Below are 22,545 nucleotides of genomic sequence, written 5' to 3' on the forward strand. Positions count from 1 at the left end.
AACTGTACATTGACATCTACACTTCCCAGCGTTTTCAAACCAAATTATTTCAAAATGGACTGTTGATTCCATCCTCCTCCCCCAGCCATGCCTCTCTCTGTCTTCCTCAGCTCAATAAGTGCCACCAGGTCCAATTGCTCAAGCTAGTAATACGACTCCTTCTTAACCTCTTAATTTCTTTCAGCTTTCCCTTGGCCTGTAGTCTATGTAAATCCTATTAGTTCTGCTACCAAAATACGTGTAGAATAAACACACGTCTTTCTATATCCGCTGCGTTTATCCTAGCACAAACCATCATCATCACTATGTTCTACCACAGTAGTGGATTAACCGTTCTCCTTCCTACTTCTTACAGTATGTTCTTTGTATAATATGTTCTTCATACAGTAGTTAAAGTGACTTTTTCAAAAAATATAACTCAGATCATGGCACCACCCAGCTTAAAGCCTTTTAATGATTTTCCATTGCACTTAGAATAAAATCCCCGGTTCTTATCACGCATGCAAAGCTCTGAATGGCCTGGCTCCCCCAATAACATCTTGGGCCACTCTCCCCATTGCTTGCTAAGCTCCAGCCGTACTTGCCTCCTTTCAGGTCCTTGAAGACTCCAAGCTCTATTCCACTTCTTCATCAGCTCCTTTCACACAGCCGACCCTAAACTCAGTTTAGATGTTACCACCTCAGAAAGCCTTTCTTGACAACCTTTTATAAACTAGTCCCTCTAGTCTAATCTTCCTACACCCATTCTCAGTACCTCCATCAAGGCATCCTGCTTATTTTCTTCATGGAATTTATCACATTTATGAAAATTTGCTCTCTGGCATATTGTCTAGCCTACCAGTAAAGGTGACGTCCTTGAGAGCAGGGACCATAACTGTATTGTTCATCACATTATCCTCCATGTCTAGAGTCTTGATTGTCTCAAAATACATGGTCATCAATATCTGTTAACTGAATGAAAGTATGAACACTTCTATGAGCTGGTTAATATTTCCATCATATAGAAGAGGAAACTGAGATTTGAATTAAAACTCTTTTTTTTTTTCAGTACCCGACTTTGCTTTCACTTTCTCACTGTCCCCCCTATCGAGTGAAATGAATGATGATGGTACTAGGAAAGTAAGCAAATATTTGAAAGATGAACTGTGGAGGGATTTATAAGAAGTCAAGTAGAAATGAGAAAAAAGATTCTGAATCAACATTGTGGTCCCAAATGAAATAAAAGACAATTATTTTATAATGAAGCCGTTTGATCCGTTTTTGGCAACCTAGAATTAAGACATTAATCGTCTTTGGAGTTTACTCAGCTTTTAAACGGTCTGTGGATATTAGTGATCACAAAGCTAGAGTGCGTGGCCTTCTGAACTCAATAAAAAAGCAAATGAAATCAGGAAAAGGAGAGGAATGGATAGTAGTGAGTCTAAGGCAAGGAAGTTTTGACAAAGAAAAGAAGGCATATTCAGAAAAGAGAAGAAATGAAGAAGTCAGAGAGAAACGCCAGAGTTCCAGAATTCATTATCTCCTAATTCAACTAAATTCCTTCATGGGCTTCACAATAACTTTATTTACCAAATAATTATTGTGTGAGAGGCACAGCAAGCTTTTATGATCCCTCCTCTGCTTCTTTGTTCTGACTCTTCCACACTCGCATGCTTCTCTCTTCCTACCTAATTGTTACCATTACTTAGCATTCAATCTGAGGATTTCCCACTCCAGGACACATTCTGTGACATCTCTCTCCACTGGAATTGCTCACCTCTGAATGATTATTGCACTTATGTTCTGTACCACTTACTGGTCCCTTAATTACGTAGCACTGTGATCCAATTTGTCATAGATATTTATTCTGTCTCCCTAACCAGATTGTTAACTCTTTATGGACAGGGATTACAATGTAATCTTCTTGATAATTCTCTCAGCATCTAGCGCAGAATTTACCAAAGATTCTCACTAAATATTTTTGAAGAAAGGAAAGAAGAAACAAAAAGCATAGCCAATTAAACAATTCTAATATTCAGACAATTTTATATTCAGTGGGCATTTGGAACTTGTATAAAAGATGATGACGAATACCGAGAATAACTAATGTGGGAAAAAGTATTAAAGCAAGAATAGAATCAAGGTATTTATTATTCCAATTGAAATAGGAACTTAAAGGTTCAAAGAGAGCGTTCTGTTTGAAATAAAAACTTCTAGGCTCATAATAAAAGAATATGTTTCATTAAATACAGTATGGATTTTACATGAGAAGTCAAATTTAGGTGAACAGAGCTAATTCATTTCCACTATTATTTTTCTCTACACGAATTTTGGAAAAGTGAGTACTTCAATGAATTCCATTTAGTTTTATTTCTAGATAGGTGAATCTGAGCCCAGTTAAAGAAAACACATTTGTCACTAATATGACTCTCAGCCCTGTGAATCTTCTGGAAGCATGCATTATTTTAAAATACAAGAGAACCGACAAAGCAACGCCTAGAGTCTTTCTAGAAATGGCATAATGGGGTGTGTGCTGAAGTGGAACATATTGGTACACTCAAATGATTCCTTAAAGGCACCATTTTTAAAGAATTTAAGCTCCAATTTATCCACAAGCCGTGACTTCTATTAGAGAAATGGTGTTTACATTTTTTGACCAGGTTTCAAGTAAAATCAATTTTCAAACTACCTAACAAAACACATAGAAGTAAATGAAAATTATTACCTTAAAATGACACACTGTGGTATTAAATAAGAAACATTAATCTTATTATAAATCTAGAACATTGAGTCAACAATAAGTATGTTAAAACTTAGGTACTAAACAAATCAAAGACCTGCAGAGAATTTTCTAGATCAAGGTACTTCTTCCATATATTATGCTCTTGATATTTTAAAGATTGTATCCTTCAGACAATTGTGATTTGGTCGTATTCTTAGGAATAAAGTGGAGAAAGAGTGTGGTACACAGGGTTAAAAAAATGGAGGAAAAGTAAAAAAAAAAAGTGCTAAATTTCTGGTAAGCATTGAGGTGAAAATAAAGTGGAAATATTTTGAAATATTATTCTGCTATCATTCATCCTATTTTATCAACAGATTATATCGAGAACAAACACTTATGAAAACATCGGATTTTTAGCTATAGTAAGGCAAAATATCTCAAAAAGAAACATTATTTCAAGATGACATTGTGTGAGTAGCACTCTCTTTGAAAGCCGTGACTTTTGGGCAGACACTCAAGTTTCTTCCTTAAGTAACACACTATTATTTGTTTGTGCGAAAAACTAAACTCTTTTCAGACCAGTTTATTGAAAGCAATGTTGAAGGAGCTTCGAATGCACTGAGGATATATTCTCGCAAACTTACTTCACAAGAGGAGCCAGTGTACCCTGGTGGACACTGACAAACTTCCACAGCTGCTGCGATGCTTCCGTCAGTAGGATAGGGGACAGCGGATTCAAGGCTGACAGAGCTCAACCTAGGGCAGAGGGAAAAAGAAATAGCAAATAAGTAAACACGCTCTTAGTATCATATAGCTTGAGGAACAGTATAGTAACAATGATGTAAATATAAGCAAATTATCTGTGTTAACAAAGAAGGCTAACGAATATCCATAACTTGAAGCTCTGGTCATTCATTATATTCGGTAAAGTCTGCCCAGCTAAAAGTGCTCACAACCACTACCACCAGCCAGTGCTGAAGAGATCTGAGAACATTCTTGCTCATTTCTTGGTTTTTGGCTATGTGTTTTGATTTCCTTTTTTGGAGATAGAGAGTTTAAAATCATATAATTGAAGGGATTTCTAAACAGAAAACGTTTATATGACTGTTTGATTGATTTTAACATTTAAACTAGAAAAGCAGGAGGAGACAATATTAATATTCAGTCCAAGCTTTGAAATTAAAAGAAAAGGTGAAAGCCAAAAAAAGAAGAAAAGACGGATGCTATTTTGGTTTCTTTTTCTCAGAATTAAATCTGCACCTTAGTAGGTAAAAGTGAAACTTCTTCTAATGTTCAGTTAAATTAGTTAGAACTATTTTCTTAAATTGTTTTGGGCCTAAGTTAAATTCATTGTTCTCTGTATCTATCAGCTTCATTTTATGGTACTTCTGTACAATCTGGTGATTTTAGCAGAGTGATTTGGTATTCCTCACTATTTGTGGGGAAAGTTGGTTTGGCCAAATTGAAAAATGCTGTTACATGAGTGGTACATATATAAAAAAAAAATATATATATATATAGAGAGAGAGAGACACACACATAGATATTATTTAGTGTGTGTGTGTGTGTGTATTTCCTTCCCCAAATTATGCAATGTGCATTCACAATTTAAATAGATGTTATTGGTGTCTTATTGGCTTTTTTCTGTTTTTTAATAGACGAAATTTTAAAAGCTTCTTTGTTAAGAACACACACTCAGGAGTCAGATAGACTAGGATTCATATTCCATCTGTAATTTACCAGGCCTGTAGCCTAGGAGAAATGACCTCATCTCTCTAGGCTTCAACAGTGTCATCTATGTAATGGAGATAATTTAATACTACATACATCATGAGCTTAATTAAAGGATTAAACAAAATAATGAATATAAAGTTCTTCATATAATACATAACACATGTAGGTGATCATTAAATACTAGGCATTTTATTAATATATTCTCATTGGTTGTTGAAATAGGATAAAAATGACTACAAGAGTAGTACAAGAAATACTATTTGTATCCCCAAAATAGTTTTTTGTCATTTTAACGCATTAAAATGAATTTTAAATAAACTTTAAAAGCACAAAATTAAATGACTGCTATTGATTCATGATGATAATTATTGTTTTGTAAAATGGTTGATAGAGCTCCATGACACGGACTATGCCATCCTTTAGCCATAAGAAAGATGTAACCGACTCTTGCTAGGGCATGTATTTTTGGTTGCTTTCTCAAGAGTGGTGGTAGATTTTTATTAATTGGCGATTCACAATTACCAAAGAGGTTGCCAGATTTGGGAATGCACGCTACAATCAAGCCAGAGAACAAAGCCAATGGGATCATTAAATGTATCTTCAAAAGTGACAACCTTTAACCAAGCTGTAAGCTTTTCAGCAACAAGTTTCTAAAGTCTTTATTGTTTTTACCCCCACTTCACTAATTCCAGACATTTGATAGTACCTTGGAATATGTATGAGTTCATATATGATCAAGAAGTAGGAAAAAAAAATCAACTTGAAATCTCAGAAAACAGGCATTTGGATGGCATTGCCTTAGATGCTGAGAGCTAGCTGGCATCCTCTGAAGACAAACAGATTATCTTTAGCTACAGATTAACTCATCCAACACTATTTCTTGAATGCTTTCTTCTCTGGGGGCACAGCTTGGACAATCTGGAAGAAAGTCCTAAACTGGTAAGCAATAAAAAATCACTGTTTTACAGTATTCAGGTTACATAGAGATTTTTAGAAAATCTCTAAACAGTCATTTTTTTCCACCAAATAAACTTGTACATAAAGTGTCACTGGCAATTCTTTCTTTTTTTTAAATTAAGGTGCAATTCATGTAATATAAAACTAACCACTTTAAAGCATCACTTAGCACATTCACAATGCTGTGCAACCACCACCTCTACCTAGTTCCAAATATTTTTTTTCTTTTTTTGTTGGTGAGGAAGATTGTACCTGAGCTAACATCTGTGCCAATCTTCCTCTATTTTGTATGTGGGTTGCTGCCACAGCATGGCTTGATGAGTGGTGTAGGTCTGTGCCCAGGAACCGAACCTGTGAACCCCAGGCCACCAAAGTGGAGCACACAAACTTAACCACTACACCACCAGGCTGGCCCCCCAAACATTTTAATTAGCATGAAAGAAAACCCTGTACCTATTAAGCAGTTACCTCCTATCATACCCTTCCCCTAGCCCCTGGAAATCGCAAATCTGCTTTCTGTCTCCATAGATTTATCTATTTTTAATGATTCATACAAAAGGAATCAAATAATACATGACCTTTTTTGTCTGGCTTCTCTCTGTTAGCATAACATTTTCAAGGTTCATCCATGTTGTAGCATGTATCAATATTGCATTCTTTTTTGTTTTGTTGAGGAAGATTAGCCCTGAGCTAACATCCATTGCCAATCCTCCTCTTTTTGCTGAGGAAGACTGTTCCTGGGCTAACTCCTGTGCCCATCTTCCTCTACTTTATATGGGACGCCACCACAGCATGGCTTGATAAGCGGTGCACAGGTCCACACCCAGGATCCTAACCTGCGAACCCCGGGCAGCCGAAGCGGAGCACGTGAACTTAATCACTATGCCATGGGCCCAGCCCCTGCATTCATTTTTATGGCTGAGTAACATCACATTTTGTTTATCCATTCATCTGTTGATGGATGTTTAGCTGTTTCCACCTTTTGGCTATTGTAAATAGTACTGCTATGAACATTCACGTACAAGTATTTTTTGAGTACTTGTTTTTCATTCTTTTAGGTATATACCTAGGAGTTGAATTTCTGGATCTGGCAATTCTTAAGACAATATAGGGTTTGGAGTTCCTAAACTAAGGATAGTACTTGCTCATGTTGCCATGAGCTTAGGAGCTACTTCTTGAGAACAAAGACCCTGTCCTGTCATCTATATGCTTAGCCTAATCATCTCAATACATTTTTGTTGGATGAATGGATGAATGGATAGATGGACGGTGGATAAATGGATAGATGGATGGATGAATGGATGAACACAAGACTAAATACATACATACATAAATTAATAAATGAATGTATAGAATAAATGAATGAAATGTAGCTATGTAACAAACAATGACTGACATACTCCATGACAAATGATACACTAAAGCTTAGTATCCACATTTCAGATGAATAAAATTAGATAAGGAGAAGACAAATTACTTGTTTAATCTGACAAAGAAAATAAATTGAAAAAATCTTAGAGTTAGGACTTGAGGCCAGAGGTCAGAACTCATCTGAATGTATTGTGACATCCAATTGCCTGCAATTAATGGACTGTCACATGATGAACTTATATTTCTGATCACTTTAATTTCAGAATTAGATGATTTCATGATTGCTATACTAGTTGATTATCATACAAAAAGACTGTCACAATTTACTAAAGAGCAGACTGGTCAATTGCTTATAGATACAGTCCCAGGAATTTCAATTTAAAATTGATAAGCAAAATATAAAGAAAGAGTATTGGAATGTTTCAAAATAGAAAAATGAGCAATTGACTACTTTAAGGAAAAATTTAAAATATAACAAAACAAAAACAAAAATATTTTCAATGAACTCCCAGATTTCATTTGTCTTTTGAACAACAGACGTTCTTCTCCTTAATCTATGTAACCATTTTGAGCTATGAGAAATTTCAACACTCAACCATCTTTCCCAGCAATATTCCACATTACCATTCACTGAGCAGACCCAATGTTCATTAGTTTCTGCTATTTGTTAAATGGGATTTTAATGCGTTTAACAGTTTTAAGTGTTACTCATGAAGAAGGCTGCAGTTTATTTTTTTTTCCTTCAATATGGTCATTTTCTTTTCTTGATGCTAGGCTGCATTCATTTAAATACATAATGCTGGCAGTAATAAAGTACTAAAGTTTGGAGATGAATGAATTATCAAAGACTTGTCAACTAAGTCAGATGTTTTAGCTGCCTATTTCTCCCTATTTTTATGACTTGGAAATACAGACAAGATGATGGATGAAGAGAAAAGACATAATTATATAAGCTAATATTGAAAATATTGGAATCATATCAGAAACATTGCGCTGGTACTGACAATATTATTCTCAATATTTTTGTTTTACTATATTTCCCATCAAATAGGTTATACTTTACTAAAAAATAATAATAAATATATAAAATAAATTATTTTTTGAAACAACAAGATCTTCCATCTTAAAATTCTTTTAAATAATTATTCTTTCCTATCCACCTTTTTTTATATTGAAGATCTCCACTTAATTCTACTTAAACAAATGTTACTGTGGGTTAGCCACCATAGGTAAAGATTTTATTGCTGTTCAGGTGATTTGTTCTATTTTGTTTTTGTCAAAACATAAGATACTGACTCAGAACTTCCTTTAGCCTCTGCCTTGTGGAAGTTCCACAAAGAACTCTGCAATTAGCAGAGCCCAATAATTTTTACTCCATTACTAAAAAGGCAACAGAATCATTTAGTGGCTCAATGTCTGAGTGGGCCATCTGGGGAAGAACTAGACATTTTCTCCAAATATTTTCAATCCCACATCAAATAAGGGAAATAACTATCAGAATCTGATACTATCGCAGTCGTCCATCAAAAATATATTAAATGCTAATATGAGAATTCATCTCCTCCTTCTTAGTTCTACCAGTGTGCACTGTGCACTATTCTTCTGTTGTACTATTTATTATACTATCATAAATGTGCATCTGCCTTTCATACTGGACCATGCCTTCTTTGAATTCAATGATCATTTATCCATCTTTGTATCCTCCTTATTTAGCCTAGAACTACCACATTATAATAACTACTGTGTACTGGTGTCTACTATCTTCTGTGCACTATAATGGGGGCTTGACAGACATCTCATTTAAGTATCAATGTACCCAACATAGTAATCGTATTTTTGTCCACATTTCCCAAGGAATAAACTGAAGCTCAGAGAAGTAAAGTGCCTTGTCCATATAATACAGTTAGCAAATGGTGCAACACAGACTCACACCTAAGTGAGACTCCAAAACAAGTGATGATCTTATGACCCTACATTGCCTCCCAACACAGGCTGGATGGCATGACAGATGTTGTAAATACATCATTTTCTCACTTAACCTTGTATCTTGAAAGTTAGATATTGTTTCTGTCATTTCACAGAAGAGGAAACTGAGACTTAGAAAGACCCTCAGGGAAGGCGCTCAGTAAATGTTGGCAGACTGAATAAGCCCAATATTTACAGAAGAGATATGGGAGGTAGTCAAAGATAATGGGAGGAAACACATGTGGGTTTAAATCCTGGCTGAACCTCTTACCAATAGCCTAATATCTAGCATGTTGCATAAATCTTTTTAAGTCCTAGAGTCCTCATCAGCATAATTTCCTCAAAATGTGATTACCTGTATTATTAATTTCAAAAGGTAGAAGTATACTATCAACACTATTTCTATAATCATCAAAGACTCCTTTGTAAGGATTTTTCTAGATTATTTATTACATAAATTCTATGTAATATTTTTTGATACCAAAAATCCTTTCCAAATTTACTCTAACAGTCATGTGAAAACATCTTGCCTTAAAAAGATTCCACATTTATTTTCTAACAATAAAGACACATGGGGTGTATCACAATAAAGTCATGATGGGCTCAGCTATGCTGTGATAACAAACAACTCCAAATTCTCAGTGGCTTAACAGAAAACAAAAGTGAACTCATGTAACATCCTCTACAGGTCCAGGTAACTGTTCAGGGCAGCTGACCTCCACGTTGCTGTCAATATTTCAGGCTGTTTGATCTTCTCGTAGCTGAATAAGCTCCAGAGAGTCCCATACTGGCAACTCAGTGCTTCCTGGGGGTGGGGGAGGGAAGACCTCACTTCAGCTCACATTTCATTGGCCAAATCAGGTCATTTGACCACATCTGCCCTCAAAAGTTAGGGAAATGAAATATTCTAAGAGGAGCAGATTGAAAACTGAAGGAACTATACAAATGTCTACTATAGATTGAGAGGAAAATATATTTTTTGCAAAGTTCTATCTAATAGGTGTTTAAGAAAAGCTGAATAGGCTCCTTGCTTGAGTTAAATATCAAGGATGCTATTAAATCTAAGATTTGGAGAATTTAAAGAAGGAAGATGAGCAGTTAGGTTAAGTTGATTTCTCCTACATTCTTAGAAGGATGAAAATTTTCTATTTTTATCTTCATCTTATCAATGAGGACCATGAGAAGAAAATATTTTTTTACTGTATAGGTCTCTCAGCATTCTGGAAAAGAATGACAGCAAGAACTGTCACAATTTTAGAAATATCCGTACATGCTTTATTCTAGATGTCTCCAAGTATTAATGGTACTTGGAGAAAATATTATTCCGTGGAATGATGCAAGTCAGAGAAAAATGCTTCAGATCTGTGTGCTGATTTGCCATTAGCACAGTGTTTTCGAGCCATCTAATTCCATTCTCATAGTGACTTTTGAAGTTGGCAAGCAATCTTCCTCCTCCTTATCTTACAAATGAGGTGACTGACATCCAAAGGGGTCAAAGCTCCATTTATGTTTACAACTATTGAATAGTGGAGTGGAAAACAGAAGTCAAAATCCTGACCTGCAGCCCAGTGCTCCTTCCATTATTCAATTCCATCTAACCACATAACTGCAGGAACCTAAGCCTATCTGTGGAGAGAAGTAGCGCGGAGGTAAATCCTCAAATAAATCTAAACATGCATTTTTGTTGAGATAGCTTCAATTGACTTGTGCTTGGGCACAAACTGTATACCAAGTCAGAAGCCTACTGTGCAAGGCAAGCTGAAATCAATTCAAGTGATGTTTCACAAATATGACTCAATCCACTAGTAGACCAGAGATAAATAAAATATAACAAGCTTGCTGACTCAGGATTCATGTCGACTTTCAGCTCACCTGAAGTGAGCAGGAGGTGCAAAACTGACACTGGCATTTACTCCTTGACCCACAGTTCCTTAGGTGACGTAGGCTGCAGAAAGCAGCCACCTATTTGGATTAGCTCCTGTGTGGGTTCGCATAGCCAGGCTCCATGAACACGTTGCTCACATCTGGGAAAACTTCAGAAAGCTTCAGATGAAACTGATGATTTTAAGGTGGGTAGACACTGAAATTATCTGACATAAATCAGGGGGAAATGCCTTTGGATTAACTAGTCTGAGAAGCAATGCTGACAAAAATAAATAAGCCCCCCAGCCACTTTTTGTCAGTTTGGTTGTCATTCATTTTGAAAGCCAGAGGACTCATCTCTTTGTACTGTGTAAACATCATGACAATCTCTGTTTACTAAATGGGGAAAAACATAATTAACTCCTAAGTGCTGCTTCTCGCCTTCATGGTGTTTTAACCCAGCTTCTAGCAGAATTGCTTATGCAGGAGAAGTATATCGTCTGGCAATAGTTCTGTTATGAATCTGCAGTTCCCTCCTTCGGAAGGTGGTAAGGATGATTACGCTTAGTTGAAATACTACAAGTGAAAGACAAACTAGACAGCACGCAAATGATGGAGACAGAGGATCATTAGCAATAGAAAAAAAAATGTCCTGTAGATAAACCAGTATTGGTGACATCGCTTTGATTATAGGTATGCCAAGCTGTCAGTTTTAGGCCACACTTCATTATCTAACTTAATCTGACTTAGAAGGAAGTTGCCATAATATCTTGTGTTATTTATTATTAGAGTAAAAAAGGAGAAGAGAAAAGAAGAGCTTATTCAGACACAGTTGAAGTTTAAATTTGTCAGGCAAAATGGAAAGCATAGCAACCTACAGTCAGACGGATCCGGGCATGTTTGGTTCAAGTCAGGGGGTTCTCTTTTTAAGGAAAAGAATGGAGAACAAAAAGAAAGTAACCTCTGAAAGTGTTCCACATAACACTTTACATAATTATCACACATAATGTTCACAACGACCCTGAAAGGTAGACACTATTATCTCCACTTTACACCTGAAGAAATCGCGTTTCTACAAGGACCAATCACTTGTCAAAGGTCGCACATAGAATCAGCATAGAGCTCACTGAACTCCTAATCAGGCTGGCTCCAAAGCTCATACTCTTTCCTTTAAACCACACAGTCATTATAGTTTTACAGTGTTTTATAAAGAGACTTGTGGTTATTTAAATGAAGGTGATTCTATTTCTTATTATAAATTATATACTATTAAGTCAGAAACTAATTACTTAATGGTACAAAATATTTAACAAACCACTTCCCGAATAGGGGTACTCTGGAATTATATCTCTTTAGTTTCTCACTGTCTGAGTTACCATAAAGGAGATTTTATTTTCCAGCGTAGCATTTTTCAGTATAGGGATTATCTTTATTGCGTGTTTTGGTCGAAGAAATCATCAATAATAAAAAAAGGCTGAGATAAATTCATTCTGGGTATTTAAATTTTTTTTTTTTTTTTTTTTTTTTTTTTTGTGAGGAGATCAGCCCTGAGCTAACATCCGCCAATCCTCCTCTTTTTTTGCTGAGGAAGACGGCCCTGGGCTAACATCGGTGCCCATCTTCCTCCACTTTATATGGGACGCCGCCACAGCATGGCTTACCAAGCAGTACTTCGGTGTGCGCCCGGGATCCGAACCAGCGAACCCCGGGCCGCCGCAGCGGAGCGCGCGCACTTAACCGCTTGCGCCACTGGGCCGGCCCCTGGGTATTTAAATTTTTAAAGCTTGAATAGAAACACTTTTCTGAAAACCAGTGCTCCATTCTTATCTACTATTTGAAGACAACAAACCCTCGAGATGTTGCAAGTCACTCCCTAGCACATGCAAGTCTGTCCCAAGGTAAATGTGAGAACTCTGAGAGATGCAGTTCCTGAGTTTACCTGAAGGTGGCATCCATCCCCAGACTGTACGTGATTTGTATGAGGACTCGCTGTAAATTCGCCAGCACTGTCATAAACTCTTTTCTGCTGACTGGGAAATTAGTGCCATGTATGGTAAATGATTCTTCTTTAAGTGACAATACATGAATATGTTCTTCAGATGGTTGCAGGTACACCTCATCTTGGGCTGTGCTGATTCTCAAGTCATTTCCCTAGAAGGAAAAAAAGTAAAAGGGTAAAACTGTGAAAAGGGTAAAAAGTATCCGTATTTGGATTCTCCACTTTCCGGATTATCCTCAGTAGGTTTTTAATTTCAGGTTTGTTTTCCCTGGCGTTGAGCATCTTTCTAGCATATATGAAAGACAGAGAAGGCAATTTAAATATTAGCCTTAACCAGATGCATTACAAAGCATAAGCTTCTTGACTATGCATGATCTTGCTTCCCCCATTAACTGGAATAATAGATTACTGGCAACTCATACATGTATGTGATTACAAATACCTTGACTTACACAAGTGCACAAAAATTGTATATTTCAAATTTATTATTTTATGGTGAATGTGGGTTGTACAGGAAAATGTGGAAGAAAACTTAGAACAATGTGTTAAGTTATTGTTTTAAAGGACGTTTCTCTATGGGAAAAAACAAAAAATAAACAAGAAAAAACCCTGCAGTCTATTGTTCACAATAGGATAATGGCATTATAATAGAGTATATTAACTGACCTACGACATTTAGGTTATCCTTCTTAGCTTAGTTCATTCATGTTAATAATATATAACTTCTCAACATTTTACATGTAGAGAACCCCTTTCATCTCAAAGGAATTCCAAGATATTCTTCCAGTTTCATAGACACACACACACACATATGTATGTAATGATATATATCATCCAGACCACTTCATATAATACTGGAAATACTCATTTTGGGGGAAGAATTTTGTCATTGATTCACATGCATGAAAGGTTCAAGACAAGGAACAACAGAGCCCAGTGCTAAATCAACATCAACCCATTTGGAATCATAAACGTGCATGCAAGCATGTGCCTTTGAGTATGTGTGAGTGTTGGACGGAGGGCATGCATTATGTGAAAAGAAAGGTATGAGAAAGAGTGGGAGAGAGCCTCTAAGATAACTTTAGGCTTCCAGCATCTTGGAATTGGCTATGGCCCTCCAGATCCTGAAAGCAGTTTTTCCCATATCTTTCTTACCTAAATTAGGAGTTTTGAAGTAAAGATTTAACTACATCTAAATAAGCAAGTTTCCTTTTTCATTTCTTCCGCCTAATATAAACAAATAGGTAGACAATAAAATCTACTTGGAAGCAAGGAGAAATGGAAAAAATACAACTATGTAAATCAGCATTTGCCTAAACACTTTCAACATACTTACATTCTTGGGGACATAGCCATTATGTTTTAAATTTAACTTCCAAGTCTGGTCTAAAGGTCTCCTTTATACTCAGTCTTCTAGATATGTCTCAGAGTGAAACAAAACACTGGCATAAAAAAATTCCCAAGATATGATATTTTTCTATAGAAGCATGCAAATTAATGTCAAACCAACCAGGTAAGAAATAACCTCAAAAAACATAATAGTGTGTAAAATGGTTGAATATAAATGACCCCCTCTGTACCTTACCTCTAAGATAATCATAAGCTGGAGTACCCGTTCTGAATCGTCTTCCTGTCCTTCAAGGTCATATGATATAGTAAATGTCAATTGTCCTCCAGCTGCTGTGAGCTACAAGAGAGGAGATGTGCAATCATTACAGGGCAGGAGATGAGCTATTAAATCATATTTTGCTTATTATTTTAAAATCATTTTATTGTTCTAGAGGGCAGGATTTGGAAGAAACAGAAATCACACGAGAGTGCAGAGTGAGAATGATAGACATTTCTTTAGGAGTAACCTTTATATGAACCTTACCCATCAACGGCAAGCCTGACACAAATATAAACTCATGTATTATTTTCCCCAGTATTGCAGGCTTGCTGAAATAGGTTAAGTTCCATGAAACCAAACACAGTCCCTCCTGTCATTTCCCTGGTCTATAGCTTGAGCTTAACAATTCCCAGAGAAGAATCTTTGACAAAATTGGGAGATTTCTACCCATCCCTCAGGGTCACTCACTTTCTATGAGTCTGAACACTTTCAACAAAGACATCACTGCCTTTGACAAGCACTTTCCATAGACTATAAACTAAGCTGGCAAACGGTCAAAGAAAAATAAAAAAGTAGCAGCAAATTTTATATTATGATAAAATTCAATCAAAACTCCCAAAGAAGATATACTTTCCCGGCGCAATCAAATAATGCTTAGTTTGAATGAAAGTTATTATCCCTCTTCATTAAACAAACTTCTTTCCTTCCAGTATGCAAGCCAAGCCCCATAAAATGTATGCTTGAGGTTTACATCTTCTGACATTGACAGTAACCTTGTAGAAAGGGAAAAAAATAGGAAGGCAAGATCATTTATAGGACAAGAATCAACATCAGAGCTTGAGTGACAGATTCAATGCAAATGCTGCAATCCTTTTTTAAAAATTCCACTCCAGCCTTGTAAATAAAGATGTTCGTAAAACAAAGCTGATGATTTGTATTCTGCTGTTTCCTCCACGCCGACAAGCAGAGCCCCAGCTTCGCAGCCGGTGGCTCTCTGACCCCTCACGTCAGACCTTGACCACAAAGCAATTCCCAGGGATGCGCTGGATGGAGGAGGAGGAACCCGGATTCCTCTCAGAGCTGTTCCTTAGGGAATGGCACATAGCTCACTATGGCTGATTGAACAGGGTTTTTAAATTGCAGCTCCACAATGTCTTCTAAGAGCTCATTACATGGAGCTCTACAAGGAACTAAAATTCAGCAAACTTTTATTCCCTTGCTCCACTAAGAAATAGCTCTACTCTAATGTCTTTTTATATATAAACTAATAAATATCTGCCTGGACTATAACACTTGGCATTACTGTGAGTAATGAGGGGTGAATCTATGTAAAAGGTTTTTGGCTCTATTAAGATAAGCATCCAAAATTTCACATAGCATGCTTGTTCAAAATCAGCCAGACATTTTCTCAATGAAAGGAGTCTAGAAAGGCAGCAGAAAAGAACGCTTTATATATTTCGAAGAGAAATGAACTATTTAGAATTTTCTAAATTAATAAAAATATTTGGTAGGAGGTAGGGATTGGATTTTGGAAGGACATTGGGACATAAATCCATAACACTGCAAAACTTTTGAGCTTCCAAATATATTTTGATTATTTAAAATTGGATTATTTGTTATTATTTTTCTGGAATATGTTTTCCTAAAAAAAAGTAAAAGACCAGCTAAAATTGGTCCTTAATTTCTTAAGTTAATTTAAGAAATTACTGTATATACCCAGATATAAGGAACTTAGAATTAAAGGTAATTCCTATTTTGCCAATAAAAAGAGCCAAAGTGTGTATAATTTGAATATCCAAGTTTTTAAGACTTTAGATGAAATAGAAAAATGTTTTTTTACAATATTTGATTTGTTAATGTAGTTTCCATACGTACTTATAATAGTTGTAAAGTCAAATAGTATATAAAATAATATAATTTAGGAGAGGAATGAGGGTAAAAATGGAGAGAAAAGGAACAATTAACTAGACAGAAAAAGAGAAGGGCCTCATTCAGGTCAATGATAATATACAATATGAATTAAGGAGTAGAACCAATTCAACCTATATTCCTGAGGGCTTATAAAAATAATAGTAACAATAATGAAAAATTGCTTTTTCACTCATATTTCATAAAACATTTTTTCCCAAACTCTTTCATGTATCTTTGACACCCATGCTTTGGCATTATTAGAATCAGTTTTTGAATCATCTAACAATTTTCATGAGTTAATCCATTTTACTTCCACCTAAGTTATGTGAAAAACAGACAATTTTAAAAAGAGGCATGATACTGTTACCAGACATTTTCTTCCCAAGCCACAAGTACCCATTTCTGTAATATTAGAATCATTGTCTTTTTCATTTGCCCTAAGGTGTATATTTATGATCACCTCTATATAACTACTTAGTCAAATACCAATTTAAATAATTTTTAAAAAGAATTGCTTAAGATATCATCCCACAATTTAGAGCTTGTGCCTCTAGGAATAATTACTTATTCTCTGTTAAATTCCTTTGCCTCTAGTTTTCCTTCAACTCCATAAAGTAATCTCTTCATAAACAATAAAACCAAGAATTTCCTGGTGTTGTTTCCAGCAAATGTGTCTTCCCCAAAGAATACATATCATTGTATGAGAGTCTTTGTAATGAGTCAGTTATAAGACAACACCTTCTCTTCTGAGGGATATTGTTCTTGGGGAAAAAGCTTTGAGAATATTCAGAGTATAAATTGTCCTTTCCCATAGCTTTGGATGAAGAATTCTTTGCCTCTTCTCCATCTGTCTACTGTTCCATATTGCCACTGCTGCCTTTATTTGGCTCCTCCACATCCTTGCTTCCCCAATCTCCTATAATCCCTTCAATATCTCAGTCCTCACTCTCTTCATCAAAGCAAATGTGCACAGGGCTGCCAATCATCAATTGACTTTATTGTCTCCTCTAGCTATTATCTACGATTATTTACTAGTTTCACTGTCAAACTCTGAGGTATGGGGTATTATACCCATTTTCTTTTTCCTACCCATCCACCCTTTCTTATTTTATCTCCTGCAGCATATCTTCAACCCTTAGTATTCCATTAAAAGTGTTTCTTGAAAGGCCCTGTATCGACTCTATCTAGAAACCACTAATGGACATTCTGTTCAGTTATATTCTCAATCTTTATGTGACATGTAATAGTTCTTAAGATTCTTGACTCCTTTGTCCTCTATTGCACCAAGCGTTCCTGATACTCCTTCTCCTGCCCTGGTCATACCTCTGTCTCATTTATAGATACATTTTTCTCTCTTATTCTATGCTCAGTGTATGGATGTCTCCAAGACTCTCGCTCCCTTTTGGTTATCCTTTCTCTTTGACTTTCCATTCCTCTCTCATGGATTGAACTATGTTTATACTTGGTTCCTCAATCTATACCTTCCATCCCACTGTGTCCCTGTATTAGTTTGTTCATGCTGCCGTAACAAAGTACCAGAGACTGGCTGGCTTAGACAACAGAAATCTGAGATCAAGGTGTCAGCAGAATTGATTTCTTCTGAGGTCTCTCTCCTTGGCTGGTAGATCTCCATCTTCGCCCTATGTCCTCACATGGCCTTCCTTCTGTGCATGTCTGTGTCCTAATTTCCTCTTCTTATAAGGACACAGTCCTATTGGATTAAGGCCCACCTTAATTACCTCATTTTAACTTAATTACCTCTTTAAAAATCCTTTCTCCAAATACATTCTGAGGTTCTGGGGGTTAGGACTTCAACATATGAATTTTGGGGGTATACAATTCAGCCTATAGCAGTCCTGTACTGAGTGATTGTTCAATAATGTCTCATACACTCAACATATCCAAAGTTAATCTAATTATCTGGGTCTTCCCAGGAAACAAACTTGATTATTTTCCCAACTGCCATGATTGGGTCAAGTCAATTGCTTTATTTCTCGATTTTAAATTGGAAACCATAGGTGCAACATAATATTGTTTTCACTTTGTTATTTATATCAGATTATTGCCTCAATCCTATTCTCTTGAAATGCTTCTTGTCTAATTTTCTATTCCCAATGGCACTTCCCTCTTACTAGGTACTCATCAAGCATCTGAATTCAATTCTCTGACTTCAGTCTTCTTGTTGGGGAGTTTTCTCCTCTATTACATCTGTTGTTGCACTTCCTTAATGAAGAACCTCCAGTGGCCCTGGGATCTATAATATCATTCGAGTTTCTGTGCAATGTCAATACTCTCTAGGATCTATCTAGCCCCCTGTTCACAAACTCTGTGCAGAGGTGCCTTGGGGCACTACAGTGAACTCACAAAGGCACTGTGGATCCTGTAAATGTTTGAAGGCAATAGAACAATTCTATATATCTGTTGGACACCACACAAACAGCTAGTTCCAGATAGTTCACAATTGTAACATGAGATAATGCTATATTTCTTCAAAGGACGTTCTCAAAATTTTGAGATAAGATATGGCTGAAAGTGCAAGTAAACAAAAACATATCTTTGTTAAGCAAAGTTTTTGGTGGATGCTGTGATAAAAATCAAGTATTGCACAAAAATCAATGTGAAAGAGGAAATAAAGGTAGCAGTGTCCCATCTGATTGTAGGTCTCAGAAGTTGTGTATTACCCAGCAGGCACACAGATCCTATGTAAGTAATTGGGAATATGAAGAAAAGAAATTATTATATTGTCTGAATTTACGTGCATTATCTTTTAAAATGATGGCTAAGTTGTTAGAACATAAATACTTATTAAATTGTTTGACTCTAACTATTGTGGCGTATTTCAACTAGTCTAAGAAGCACTGTGGAAAAAAATACGGAAACACTAAGAGTACCACAAATTAAGAAAGTTTGAGAACTTCTGATCTAGCTTCTTTTTATATCTATCCATTCTGCTACTTACATTTGCTTAAACTAATTTTCCCGCTGAAATTCTCCTTTTTACAGTTCTCTGACCATTCAAATGCTGCTTTTCGTTCTTTGCCTGACTAATGCCTCACTGGTCAGAAGACTGAGGAAAAAAGGTTTTTCAGTGATATTCCCAAAGTCCACTGAGGAGTCAGTGGCAACAAAAACAAATAAGAGAGCTAAAGGAGTCTAGAACAGGTAGAGTTGTATATAAACCAACTCATCCATTAGCGTTGAAGAATTCTAACAATACATCACATGACACTGGTAAGTTATGTGTACTGTGCATAACTTTAATGTTCCACAATTTTGAACTTTGTAGACTCAATTTATTAATTTTATCTTTGAGACTTTCAAATTAGTCCATTTGGAGGACAGCATTGATTGCTGTAATTGTACAGAACACTGCATGTACAGCCAATAGAACATTTCATTTTATCCTGTTATTTAGGAACTAAACTGTTATCAGTCTATTGGCTAAAAAAACGTGGTTTTCCACGGGCAGAAATAAATGCAATTCCAGTTTGCTTTGAGGCAATTCTTATATTTACTGGATGGATTAGACTATACTTACCAGAGATGAAAGTTGTATCCCTTTGTAACACAAAGAGAAAGTGAATTTAATGAGACTGGTTCATTCCATAAAATGACCCCAAAGACCTAGCCTTTTACATTTCTCCATATCTATTAAGTGAAATTCTCTTCGGCGAGATTGAGATATCCAATTGAGAAGGCATCATAAGGAAAAGGAGCAGCACCTATCCATTTCTGGAGATGTACAGTGCTAAGCCCTTCACTTTCCAGATCCTCAAATTCACCCTATTAAGAAAAGAGCAACACAAGTAGTTGTTTCCCTTGAGTACCTGTTTTAATTCTACCTTCAGGGGAAAGAAACAGCTTGTTTGCAAGTAACATTATAGTTACTATGCAATATATAACCTAATGCCACACATAATAATGTACTGTGCATGCAGCACACTCGTTAAAGATTTAATGAAGCAGGAAAGCCTTCCCTCGTGAGTGGAAAAGGCTAAAGGTAATTCATAAAACTAAGCTTTACAAAAGCATTTAGCAGTAGGCTACTTGTGTTCTAACTTCTCTCTTTTCCCCCCCAATTTCAAGAGACATGAATTGAAGGGTGAAGGATGGGTGATGCATGGAGGACAATACATCTGGGAGGAAATTCTTTTCATAAAATTAAGACCAGAATATTTGGTTCTCTGATGTCAGAACATCATCACTCTTACTCCACTAAATGGTGTGTAAAACCTAATATTTGCTTTCGCTTACCAGAGCAAATATTTCAAGAGAGATACTAAAATCAAACTAGGTAAAGTCTCTGTAAGCAGGATAAATGAAACATATCTGTCAATTTCAATTTAGTATCACAAACAGGGCAAGTGATTCATCTTTCTAGACTCCAACGCCCCAGAGCCTTAAACTCTGAAAAGTTATCCCTCCCACATAAATGTTTACTAATGCATCTATTCATGGAGCTCTCTTTTAACATAGAAACAGTATTCCACTTCAGGTTTTATTACGCTTTTCTGTACATTTACAATATTGAGATAAGGACATGTTTCTCTTCTTTCAAAGCTTGATATTTATTAGAATAGAATAGATGCAAGGGGATATTGAATTAGAGACTAGGCAGAATTTACAGGGGAGGATCACCTTTAATGCACAGAAAATCAACTAGGAGTTGTGGTGTCAAAGAGAGACAATACATTATAGAAACGTTGCTTTGGAACGCAAGAGATCCCATTATGTACACCAGGGGATACAAACAAGAAAATCTTGAGGAACTCTACTGTCTGCCTGTCTTCATTCCTCCCTTCTTCTTTTCTTTCTCCCTGCCTGCTTCTCCTGCCTTCTTTCCTTCTTTTTACTCGTTTCCTTCTTTTCTTCTTCCTCCTCCTCCTCTTCCTCTTCTATCTTCTTCTCCTCCTCCTCCATTTCTTCCTCCTCCTTCTTCCTCCTTTTCTCTTTGGTAGTCATAGCAGTTTTGATAGTATTTATTTTATAATAAAAACTATGTCCTTTTCACTCATGTAGTTATTAGAACTAATTTGAGGAAAAGTCTGACGTTGGGATTCCTTCCTTTTAGACTTGGCCACTTCCAACCTGATAATTTTGCATTCCTTTGTATTTTGTATCATCTAAATTTCATAAGTATCCAAAGTAGTGATGAAAATTACGAATGTGACAGGGCCAAGGACAGAGTTGTGTGGCAGCCCACCAGAGATATTCCCTCAGTGTAACACTAATGGACCAATCAGTGTCCTTGCAGCCCAGCCCTCCAACTGCTTACAGAGCTACTCAACCTTATTTATTCTTCCAACTTTCACCATGACTCTCCAAATTCTCCCAACCTACCTCCTAGCCAATATTGATATACAACGTTTCCTATTGATAATGCCAAGAGATATTCATTACAGTGTTTTGACTGGCAGAGGGAAAACAAAAGTAATTGTGAGAGACATATCTAGAGGAATTGAGAAGTCAACATGAGTTTCCCATATGAATTTTTGTTAAATTAATTGCTTATTCACTTGAATAATGCCAACCTATCTTCAGCATAAGCTATCTGCCTCTTGTGTAACAAAGGAAGGCCCAACTATACTTTTCCTATACTCAATCATGGTTCAGAACAAAAGCAAGTATAAGAGTTTGATCAGGTAAGGATGTTTTTGGTTGCTACTGAAAACCAGACAATTAGTGGTTTTCATATAACAAGAAGTCCAGAGATAGACAAATCAAATTTTAAAATACAACAAATGGATTAGTTTTTTTTTCTTTTCTATTTCATATATTTTCTACAAACCCTTAGATACATTTGGGGTCACTTAAAAATGTAAACACCCCATGAATAGATTTGCTAAGCATTATATAGAAGATGATGAAGTACTTAGAAGTACAACATCCCATACAGTAAATTAATATTTAGTATTTGCTCTAAGTTTTATGACTTAGAGAACTATATGCTACTTTAAGACAAGCACTGATCAAGCATTAAGTTGAAAAAGGACAATCTCAACAGATGTGAGTAAATGGTAGCAGCCAAGTTCTCCAAACTCCTTTTTATCAGGCCCAGACCCGAAAACAGGATCTTTGCAACAGCTGTTTGTCTTCTGTTTACGTACTTATGTTTGGATGGAATGTTCCATTAGTACTCTTGCTGTAGGTTGGATTAATTTATGTCTAAATATTCAGTATGAAAAAATACAGGCATTACATAATTAAACATTGATATAAACAAATAAACCACAAATTATTGTTTTATCTATACATTAGTTTCTTATTGACTAGGGATTAAAAAAAAATTTATATTCTTTGCCAAGAAAACAGAAGAGTGTATGCTCATGATATACAGCATTGATGCTGATTAAAGTAACAGGGCACATTTTAATCCAAGTTCCATTAAGTTAAAAAGAAACAGACTTACTATTTTCATATAAATGACAAATGAAG

The 22,545-nt window shown here is 36.0% G+C and overlaps 1 protein-coding gene across 1 annotated transcript in view; it reads right to left on the reverse strand.

The window, feature by feature from the left end:
- The window catches only part of LAMA2 (laminin subunit alpha 2), a 572,820-nt gene that overhangs the window by 231,905 nt on the left and 318,370 nt on the right, over positions 1–22,545 (reverse strand). The window contains exons 13-15 of the mRNA XM_058566315.1: positions 14,176–14,277; positions 12,531–12,742; positions 3,346–3,457 (exon numbers count right to left, since the gene is read on the reverse strand). Of these exons, the coding sequence (XP_058422298.1) occupies positions 3,346–3,457; positions 12,531–12,742; positions 14,176–14,277 (426 nt within the window). The remainder of the gene's footprint in view (positions 1–3,345; positions 3,458–12,530; positions 12,743–14,175; positions 14,278–22,545) is intronic.

Source organism: Diceros bicornis, chromosome 23, assembly GCF_020826845.1.
Source record: "Diceros bicornis minor isolate mBicDic1 chromosome 23, mDicBic1.mat.cur, whole genome shotgun sequence".
Lineage (NCBI taxonomy): Eukaryota > Metazoa > Chordata > Mammalia > Perissodactyla > Rhinocerotidae > Diceros > Diceros bicornis.